An 11532-nucleotide genomic window follows, 5' to 3' on the forward strand; every position below is an offset into this window, starting at 1 on the left:
CGGCACCGGGCTCCCACCGGCCCCGCCGCGGCACCCGGCCGTGCGGGAAGCGGAGGGCTCTTCCCGGGCGCCTTGCACACCAGCCCCCCTCCAACAACCTTTAGATTCATTTCAGGAAAGAGCAGGGCGCAGGTGCTTATAAAAGAGCTCTTTCCAAAAAGACAAACTGGAGGCGAAAGGGATTTTCAGGAGGACTCGACTCCCCCGCGCTCCATGAACGTTATATTGCCCCTCGCAGTTAGGGCAGACCTAGATATTAAACTGAACGAGAACTTGCCAGTTTGCACACGTTAGGTGGACATATATCAGATGTTTTGAACTACCTGAGACTTTTTTTTTTTTTTTTTTTTAATGGGCCGCCGGAGAGAAAGTTTCTAAAGCCAGTATCAACACCAGCAGCGTGGGTTAAGCGTTAAAAAGCCGCGCCTGCTGTAAGCCCCAAGACAGCAGGCTGCCCCTGAGCACCTGCTTTTTGTGGGCCGTTACACAGAAATCACAGCAAGCTGCCTACACGCATAACTTCGAGCGAGCACGCCCGGCACGGCAAGGACATCCACAGTTTAAAACAAGATTAAACCCTGGTTCTGGAGAGGGAGCAGAGAATTGTCCTGTAATTCACAGCCTTTTCATACGAAGCGATACACGGCAGCGGTACACCCGAGTCCCCACCCTGGGAGAACGGCATCGATGGCATCAGACGTGACAACGAGCACGGGTTCCCACGGATTTCTGCCTGCATTCGCCTTTCTACAAAGAAAATAACTACAAACCATTTGCTAACAGTTGTTCATGCGGTCGGAAGTAGCTTAGTACGTACAGAATGTTGAAACACTCAAACGCAGAAATACTTAATTATCAAACTTTAATTCATAAGACTAGTCTTACAGAATAAAACAATAGGATAACCAGTCAAGGTTACACTTAAAAAAATCCAGCAGTGCAAATCTAAGACTAAATATTTGTCATCTCCCCCTCCCCTGAAATAGGCAATAGATTATTTAAAAATACCATAATACATGGTACTTACATATTCCATTTAAAATAAATCCACAGTGGACACAAATATCTAAGACTTTTTTTTTTTTTTTAATATAAAACCAAAGAATTAATTGCTTGGAATATGGATAAGACATAATGAACTTCCATGAGCTACAGAAAGCGAATCCTTGGCTAGAAGGTAAAGTGGCCATATGTTTCATACAAGACTTGCTACAGCTCTCCTGGTCCCCTTCCTCCCTCCCCCCAGCGACGAGGACATTAATTAACAAAACAAGATGCTAACAACCTAATCCTAACAGGTGGCCGAAAGGCTGGAGTACAAAAATTAAAATTAAAATGGTTCCATTGGAAAAATCAAGTTACAGAGGAAGAAGTAGTAAACAGAAGAAGGGGAGTTTGGAAACAAACCTCGCTCCGCCGGGTTGGCACAGCGAGCAACCGGAACGCAGAGCGGCGAGCGCGCGCGGCGCGGCGGTGCCCGCAGAGCTGCGTCACCAGCGGTTGCGAGGGAACACTGCCATCGGGAAGGGGAGGGCACGGGACAGACCACCACCACAACACGGCACCTCGATAGCGTCACTGCCAGTGAGTTGTTTCTCTTTGGCCCTTGAAGTATGAAGCAACGGATACGAACTGCATCAAGTATAAAATTCAGCAGGTTGTGCGCCTGTGTTACCAGTTATAACATATTGCATGTTAACAGTTTCTGATCTAGTTCTTTGAATTCAGATCACTTTTCCTCTTCCATCACCATAACATCCTTAGTTTAGTTACACATTTCTCAGTTTCATTAATGGAAATTAATGATTTACTTTAATCTGAAACTCGGTATGAAAAACTTGCAAATAATACAAGATTTTCATGCAAGATACAGTCTCCGTTCAAACCCAAACAAGGTTTAGTCATATACTTTTGCATTCCTAATGCAGTGCTAACCCAGGAACCGTTTACGCTTGGGACGCACAACCAGAGAAGGAAGGAATACTCAACTCGGGACAAGGAGAGGAAGAAGAAACCCACAGCGCTGGGCATGGAGAAGGGAAAGGGACGGCACACAGGTGAGCTGCAACACCCAACGCCGTCGAACAGCGTATGGAGAGCTCAGGGACCGCAGCAGGCCTCCTCCTCCCCGACAGGACAGCGGCAAGGGCAGTGAGGAGGGGGACGCTGCCCGGGCGTGGGGAGCAGCCGCCAGCGCGGCGTGGGAAACACCGGCTTCGTTCTGCGGAAACCCACGTTTGCGCTACGGACGCTTTAATCCCCAGTTAGTAAATCCAGCGAAGCACTTAATACAACTTCATACCCCAGAATGTTCACGGGGAATTACACACATATATACAACAGGGAATCAGCCTCCTTTGAAAGGAGATGGCTGAACTGTAATCTAACTGAAATAAACTTTTGCGCAAGAATCACCAGATATTACCATGAACTTCCTACGGAAGATTACACGTCGGATCTCAAAAAAAATCTTTAACAGCCAACTCAAAATACTGATTATATTTGCACTTTACTCACAACACTTGTGTCTTACTGAGGACTAATGGCCAAATTCCTCCACAGGACCATTTGTTAGGCTGAATCTGCCCCGGAGACGATCACAGGTATCAGAGAGTAAAATCCAAAGTCAAGACAGAGGCTAGCAAACTGCTCCCAGGTTAGGCAAGCTGTGACACTATCCAACTAAAGAGATGGTGTTTTCTTAGATGTTAACAATCATTAGTTAGTGTCGGTAATTGCCTTGGGAAAAAAAAAATCCGTATATACCAGAAGATACAAAGGTCCACATCATTCTGAAAGAGAACGGATCTTAAAAGTGGTGCTGCTAAGTTCAGCTGGAATATTCATTTCAAGGAACTCCCAAGAAACCTACTATATTAAGCCAACAAACTCCAATTAAAACATTTTATATACGTATCACCTTCCTGTATTTTAATTAAAGCTTTGCACATAGAACAAAAAAGTGAAACAATTTCATTTTTCAAATCAAATTCAACCTGAAAAGAAGCACCTAAATAGGATCACATTTTCTTAGTTTACAGTATTTTCTTCTCCACGTTTAAAACTGCTTTGTAACCAACAGTATTTATATTCGGTTTCTTTTGAGATGATCGATTGTACCTGGCACAGGATGCAGCGTAATCGTGCCCTTGGGAAAGGAGCAGACAGGAATGTTAAACGCTGCCCCGTACCCCGTGCCCAAGGCGCCCTTCTTGCCTCGGCAGCGGTAGATCAGGTATCTGCCCTCCCGCTGCACTGGCAGCAGGGCGTACTCACCCGGGTCACTGCAACGAGCACAGAAGCCACAGGAACTCTGGGGAGGAGCTGGAACTAAGACACACGTCCTCTCAAGGAGCAAGCAAACGACAGAATAGGAAAGGAAAACGGAATATGAACGGATGCACAGACAGGTCCAAGCAAGTCAAGTAGCAAGCGGGAGCCGATAATCACAGAACCAACCAGATAGCGAGTGCAAAGGTGACCCCAAGTGACAGAAAAAGCTCGTGTCACCAATTTTCTTTATACTGTAGTGCGTACGCTTTCCACCAGCTACTGAATTTTAAATTTAAGACTTAACACCAGGATTGGCAATTAGAAAAGAAGTGTGATAGCTGCACTTAAGTTGTAATTTTCTCTCCAATTAGCTCACGCCAACTCCACTACCTGCACCCGCTTGCTCCGAGCGTCGGAAGGGGGCTGTTCTAGGGAGCTGACAGCACTGGCGCAGGAGGAGCTCCTGCCTCAATGCATTTATGTCAAGACACACTGCTGGCGGCTTGTATACAGAAAGGAAATATCTCAAGCTACAAGAGTAACAAGCACATCACTAGTTCATATGTAGGATATGAAACACCTTTAAAATTCATGTTGCATGAATGTTCTAACTGAAAATACAAAACAAAAGCTGCTTATGTTGCTATCAAGAGCCTACAGGTAAATACGTAATCTTAACACATACCATAAAGTGAACGCTTTTCCCAGTCTCTCAGATAAAATAAAATAAAAATAAAATAAATACTCATTTGGGAATTTGCACCTGCTGAGTTTCAACTGGGCTGTTTCAAGGAGAGTGAAAAATGGACGTGGAATATATTAAGACCAGCTATTCCTAAAAGGCTGTTCTCCAGGAGTTTCACAAAGTGTTGAGCTACTTGCATTGAGCAGTATGAAGCCTACAGTGTTAAAAAAAGAACAGTGATCTGTTAGATGCGGGTTTGACACAGAGCGAGACTGATTCAGTCTGACTGCACAATACAATCTGTTAAGGGTGTGCACCTTTTCAGGACTGAAAGGTCCATTCAGAAAACCTGAGATAAACGGCACGTGAATTGCTGAGATGACACGCAGTACGTCACAAACGAAAGGCGAGGAGCATTATTTCAGACAGGACGAGATGCAAGAACTTCCCCTACACTTGAGCAAGAGAAAAGCTGAAAGGCGATTCATATTTCAAAAGATCAGTTGCTGGATAGATATTCTAAATTTGGTACAATTCACTGAATAAGACCACTATAAATTTTCAAATCCAGGTCACAAGGGACTACTGCAGTTATTTAGGATCCAAAACGGCATCCGAGCTTCTCTCTTCCCCACTCCCCTCACCCCCAAACACGGCAGGAAGGTCTCTTTGGTTCACTCCCTTTGCAAGATCTGTGTCACTGCTTCAACCCGCTCGTCAGTCAAACAGGTTAAGTGTCATCGCAACAGCTGCAAAATGATTCTGGACTGTAACACGCATGATCAAGAAAATGCTCCGAAAAATGTAGCACCCTGGGGGCAGGAGGCAGAACAGGAGCAGAGAGGTATGCAGGTGGGAGGGGAACAGCCAACGTGGCAAGAAAGGAGACATTAAGCAGCACTGGGCCATTGCGATTACAAAAGATCCACAGTGGTATTCATCCGCTCCAAACACACCACACAGAGAACCAACCCAGAGCTTCTAGTATTGGGGAAAAAAAAAAAAAGAAAAAAAAAAGCAGGGCATCTTTGGGTTAAAAAAAAAAAAATAGTTTTGCTACCAAAGAGTTAAACCTGAAAGAAAAGGGCCAGCAGAATATGGCTTACTAAACATCAATTTTGCATACTGTTTAAAGTTTATTTTTACAAAACTGTTTCTGAAATTCTCAGTCACAACCAAGTAACTAAATTAAGTCTAACGCTTGTAACTGAAAGATTATGAAAATATTTGTTTTTGTTCAAACCATGTAAAAAATCCTCGATAATACATTGTAATATTTTCTTTTGAAAACTAAATTGGAAGATCAACTCTCAGCAGATTTAAGTGTATTACACACAATATTTTGTGAATTAAGATTTATTGATTTCCATTGTATTTGCTTTAAATATGGTTGAAGCTGACTGCAGAAAAGGGATGGTGAAATTTTTAAGTTAAAAGTAAACTAATGGTGAAAGAACATCACCTCTGGCTTCCATCAATGCCTCGTTTATCATATTTTATTAATAAGTTCCAGGACTATCACATCCAGGGATGTTGGAGGCCTCTCCCAGCAGTGTCCTTAGCTTTGTGTCATTTTCCTGTGCCAGAGGTGAGCGTGCTTTCAAAAATACTGCCACTTTCCCAGCACCGTGTCTTTGATTGCATCAACATATTGAGTTGGTACCCAATAGACCCAGTAGTAAGACGCTTCTGTTGGGCCCAGCTGAAATGCCTGCAAAGTTAAAAATGACAACATTTACAAATGGGAAACAGAACAGCTTACACCAGTGGACAGAAACAGCTTATCCACTACAAAAATCAAACAAGTCTGTTATACCTACTGCCCCCTTCAAACACTCGGTGCACGCTACACATATTTGGTCAGCAATTGGAAAAAACCCCACATTCCTCAGAGAAACGAGAACTGCAAAGTACCAATTAAAACGATGAGCTCTTTCCTTGTACGATATCACAGCAGCAATGAAAACTCTTGGCCAGTTTCAAGAACATGAGGAAATTATTCTGGAAGACAGAATCTGAAGCATAATTCAAAGTCTCTACAGAAACGGCCAGAATGCACAGAGTTGAGAGGCCAAACAGGAACTAAATAAGACAATGACCATGTTTTCACAGTCATACAATTTCACAGAATTTTATATTTAGACATAATGTCCTATTCTCAACTTGCGTCAGTATAAATAGGAGGAGCACCATGGCATGCCAATAACCTCTATCCTTGCTTTAGGATAAGAGTTTATTGTAGCATATTCTGAAGAGGACATTTTCTTACATGGGTGATCAAAAAATCAAGTATTTGGACAAAGACTAGATCAGCGCCCTCCTGCAGCCAATAATTTTTAAGGTATAATATTTCCCCTTTCTTCCCCTAAAGAAGGAAATAGACTTATATAAGTAACTTACTTCAACATTAAAAGTTAGTTACTGTACTTTGGAAAGCAACACCTCAAAAACCCCCATAGATTAAAAGAAACAGCCAAAAATTGAGTAGAATTAGCACAGCTCTCTTAAATGTGTTACTTTTCTAGACCCAATACCAGTTTTTCAAAAAATTACATATGGGGGAAAAAAAAATTACAGCATCAATCGCTATTTTTTTTTAACCTCCAGCAAGGCCTGTTGTTTATATAAATACAACAGAAACTGGAAATTAAACTAGATATAGGAAAATATCACTAACATTAAGAAATCGTAAGCTATATTGTGAGTATTTTTACTGTTTTAACACTGTCACAAGAGAGAAGATATGAAATAACGCTTAAGCACTTAACGTTTGTGTGAAATCAGCCCAGATTTCCACAAAGTAGCAGATACTTGATATGCCACCCAAACTATTTACACTGTGACAGCAGACCATGTCCACGTTCCCATCTTCTACAACACGAGGCCGGTATTACTATCTGTCTCCAACTTGCTCCATTTTAAAAGCCTTACTTCTGTGTATTTGCATGAACTAATTAGACTGGATATTATTAAAGTAGAGACATTACTCACCATCATGTGATAATCCTCATGTCCTTCAATAGGTTCACTCACCACATTTTTAATGGACCCCATGGGTAACTTTTCTGTTCTCTCTACATTAAAATTGATCAAAGTATTATTTCTGATATATGAGGAAGTAGTATTCCATATTGATTTCAAATACCACCTCCATTACTTCCAAAAGCTCCTCATGTCAGCAGTCTCCTCTTTGGGTGAACTTTGGATACCTGCTGCTGAGAAGCCCGTCTTCCACACTACCACATACCCCACAGCTGCTGGCACGCTAATGATTTAAAGGAACCCAGAACTGGATCACACCGTTCCTCGCATTTTATGTCTCTGCATCACATTAAGTACTTCAGTGTACCTGATTCGGGCCTAAATTGAGTGATGGGTAAACCCTGGCTTTATTTAATGTTTCCCCATAAGGGACTCCACTCGGACCAGCAGGGTTACTCACCTTAGTGAAAGCTGGTCCAGGTGTAAGAATATTCAGGACTGACTACCCAGGATTATACTAAGCTCTACAGAAACGACAAGGCTGAAAGCTGAATGAAGACAGGCTAACTAACTCGTTGAAAGCCTAGTCCTGGTTTTTACCCAGAGGCAGTGTTCAACTGTTACTATAAAAGGACAGGGAAGGAAATATTAATGAGTAAACAGGGAAAGAAACAAAAAGAGAAACTGAAAAAAAAAAAAGATGACTACAATTACACGACAGAGTAATGTCAGACAGCCAGAGGTAACCAACAAGAATGACAAAGTATATGGTTCATGGCAGACTTTTTCTGTCTCAGTTCTGTCCTCACTTCTTTCTGAAGACTTAACTCCAAATCCTTCCTTCCAGTTCCAGCTTTCAGTGTCAGCCTAAAATCATCTTCTTGGATACAAGACAGAGAAAACCATAAACACGCTACAAAGGAGAAACTGAACTGTGAGTTCCTTAGATAAACCTAACTAATTTGTGCAATCCAGGGAAAAAAAAAAAAGAAAGCACCTACCTAAAGAAGGCACACGGGGAGATAAACTTAGTGATGCAAAGACAAATATTCTCTACCTCAGTGCTGTAACTAAGCTGACTCCGAACTACCCCACTCGGATTCGTGACGTTCATTCGTTGAGCAAAATCTTACTTTGCACTCGTTCAGCATCCCACAAGTCAATTACTCTTCAGAGTATCTCAGCAATAGACAAATCCGTATTATCAATGCCTCTACAAAAATGACACAGAGCAACTGAGAAACGCCTACCTACACCAAACCTCAGACTACAAAAACGTACAAAGTGATCTGTGAAGCACAGGGAGGCTGCGGGGGAGACGCACCTTCACCTTTCCAGGACTAGCAACTGGAAAAACTGTGTTAACACCCAGTCGGTTTTATTCTAGCCCTTACGTGCTGGCATCCTCCGTGAATTTCTCAGAGCAGGAAGGAGTTTTTCCCCAACAACAGCCAGCCATTACAACCATTCCCTAGAGGAAGCAAGCTGCTGCTAATTTTGGGAAGTAGGGAAACAGGTTACATGAAAGACAGATGACTACGAGAAGAATCAAATTTCACAGCTTAAGAAACACTAATCTAGAACACTTCACAAATACTAAATGTGAACTCGTCTAGAAGGTGAAGGAAGAGGATTAATTACCTAAATACTAAGCATGTATTTAGAACACATTGTCAGTAACAAAAAGATCTGGCTGCCCAACCTATAGAGGAAAAAAAAAAACCCAATGTCTCACTCCATCACTTAGCCCAGGAGAAAAATCACTGCAACTGGTACCAATAGAGGTTTTAAAGCCAGAAAAATCTTCACAGTCAAGTCTGTCCTACAAAGGAAAGGTCAAAAACTTCTGAGATTTCTGCTTACTTTGGAAATAACGTAGCAGCTGGAGGCGCCATCCAAAGCTAGTATTACCATCCAATTAGGTTACTTTACTGGGACAGTGAGCAAGCACTTCTATTCCTCTTGCTCATCACTATAGTATTGCCCCATCCTGGCCAAACTAAAGGAGCACAGCTTCCTTTGGAGGCAGGGGGTTATCTGAGACGTCCTCAGCCATGCACGTTATCACCACAGCACTTTCAGCTCCTCCTGGCACCACTCAGGATGGTAAACTGATGCCTCTGCACAGCAACACATGCCATAGTTTCTGCAGTTGTACATCACTGAAACAAGACACCCAACTAATTTTGGTTGAAAGGACAGATAATGACAGAGATGCCAGCACTCCTAGTTTTAATGCCGGTCCTAAGATTCCCTTTCGAGTCTTAGCCAAGTCACTGAGCCTCGATGTGATGCTGGCATCAAACCAGTGTTTATAAAGTGCTTTTGAGATATGCCAGAAATGCCAAATATTGTAATTTACATTTGGAGCTATGAATAGCAGATTGGAACATTAGTCTACCAGCACAACCGATCTCAAGTTTTTCAAGAACAGAAATAAAACATCAAGTAATATTCAATGATCTGGGCGAATGGCATTTGAGAAGAGGAAGAAAAATTTAGTTTTGAAGTACTGCAATACCAACATTATTCCCTAAACACAATTTAGTCACACCAGAAGCCGTTGCTAGGTCACACAATTCACTTATAGCCCAATTACCAATTATTCACCTCAGAGTTTCAGAGTTGCTCACCTTTTGTACCAATCCATAGCTGGTCTTGCTCAAGTTTAAAGGTCAATCTTACTTTCCCTCCTGACTTGTTGTACATGCCAGATAACGGCACTGTTGGCAGGCGCTCCTACAAGGAGACAACATAGTTAGGTGAAGGACTTTAAGAGGAAAGTCTATATCCTCTTAACATTTTAAGCATAAGGACAAGCCATCTTTCCAGTTTTCTACTACGATAGCAAGGAACAATTGAACCAGCAAAGAAAGGTCTCAAAACACAAAAAATGCCTCTCTCTCCTGACTATGACAATTTCTCAAGTACTTATCTACTTACCTGAACACCTTTAACAGAAGGCATCACATCATCAGGTTTTCCTTTATCCAATACTTTTCTGTGTTGCTACAACATAAAAACTGAAATTAGAATTTACAGAAACGCAACAGAGTTCTCCAATTTACTTCCAGCTGCACCCTTGACCATATCCCAGTAGCACGAAGAGACAGTTAAGGACTATTCACAGTCATTTATCACGCAGGAAATGGTTAATTTCCAAAGTTAACCGAGCACTTTCCATGACAGTCTAAAGAAATCATATAAATTAATAAAACCCCAATATAATGCAAGGGTAACATCCCTTCTAGAATATACATAGGTATGTATCTATAAAAAATTAAAGAATCCTGAGTCCCGCTTTAATATCGTACATGCTGAATCACATAGTTGGCATTTGGCAAGACAGTTTTAACAGTCAAGTGTTATATCCAGTGAATGGCAGAAAACCCTCCACATTTGACAGTGCAACATACCACAGCACAGCAGCAAACCAGAACAGATAAGAGCAGCAGTAACTAAGAAAACCATGCTCACAGCTTGTAAGTTGCTGAGTACCTTTAAGCAATGATGGAACTTACAGTGAACGTGAACTATGATAAATTATAGAAAAACAAAAGCATGTTTCATAAAGGTTGCAGTTCAATGATGCACTATTTAATTTTTAACCAAATTTTGAGGAAGGTATGGGGCCGGTAATACCTTGAGCTGAAAATCCTTTACCAGCCCCACAACACTGCAGCACCGCCACCAATCCAGGCCTCACTGCACCGTACCTCACTCCCTATTCGGAGGCAGCACTTCAAGATGCGAGAGGAGGAACATCCATGTTCCCTTCAGTGCTGGGACAGCTGAAGGAACTGCTCTCTCGGTGTTCATTTTAAAGACAGTTTTTGGAGATCAACTTCTTTTATGCCAACGAAAATTAGTTAGGTTTTTTGGATATAATTAATTTAGACTGCATTTGAGCTAACAACCATGAAATATTTCTGTTGTTTACCATTTCTTGTCTGAAATGCTAGGCTGTACCTAGCACCAGCACAAGCAGTGTCTTGCAAAGCCCCAGCCTCCACTAGGCTAAATGTTTTTCTGCTGCCAGAACTCCTCCGCACAGAGCCCTTCTTCTACCGCTTAGCTGTGAGAAAAGAAACCCCAGCCTGCCTTGAGGAGGAGCAGGACCCGAAAGTGACTGCAGAGCGTTACAAGAGAACCGCGTAAATCCTACAGCTCCCCCACGCCAGGAATTATTGAGACATCGATAACCTTTTGTCTGCAAAGCGGCTCCTTTTTATTTTCTTCAGCTTTGACCTCCTGTTGAGCAGCTTCTTTGGGTGTATTTACTGCTAAGACATCATTGATAGTAGAGCCAACCACCATTATTTTTGCTCCGTTTGTTACTTTGATCTCCCGCAACGTTTTCTCCTCTGGTAGAAGTCCCTTGAACATAACTTTCTGCATAGCAGGTGGAAGGCCTAAGAGGCAAGAATAACGATTAGGAGACCGCCGGGCAGCGGCGCGGGGAGGCGCGGGCTGAGGCGGGAGAGGCGGCGGCAGCCCCGACAGACCTGTGAGCGAGTGGATCTTCTGCTTCAGCTTTGCCCCCGTGCTGTCCAGGCAAAACTTCACGTCGTACTTGTTCTTGTTCCAGATAA

At 42.4% G+C, this 11532-nt stretch overlaps 1 protein-coding gene across 1 annotated transcript; it reads right to left on the minus strand.

Annotated features, from left to right (window-relative positions):
• Positions 1-5057: 5057 nt before the first annotated feature.
• On the minus strand, positions 5058-11527 carry UBFD1 (ubiquitin family domain containing 1; the record flags this gene model as incomplete). The annotated part of the gene is made up of 6 exons (XM_009320519.1): positions 5058-5669; positions 6950-7032; positions 9574-9679; positions 9884-9949; positions 11144-11352; positions 11446-11527. Coding segments are annotated over 6 exons (657 nt in total), but the record flags the coding sequence as incomplete, so codon positions are not given.
• Positions 11528-11532: the final 5 nt, after the last annotated feature.

The sequence above is a fragment of the Pygoscelis adeliae genome, unplaced genomic scaffold (genome assembly GCF_000699105.1).
Source record: "Pygoscelis adeliae isolate BGI_AS28 unplaced genomic scaffold, ASM69910v1 Scaffold173, whole genome shotgun sequence".
Classification (NCBI taxonomy): Eukaryota; Metazoa; Chordata; class Aves; order Sphenisciformes; family Spheniscidae; genus Pygoscelis; species Pygoscelis adeliae.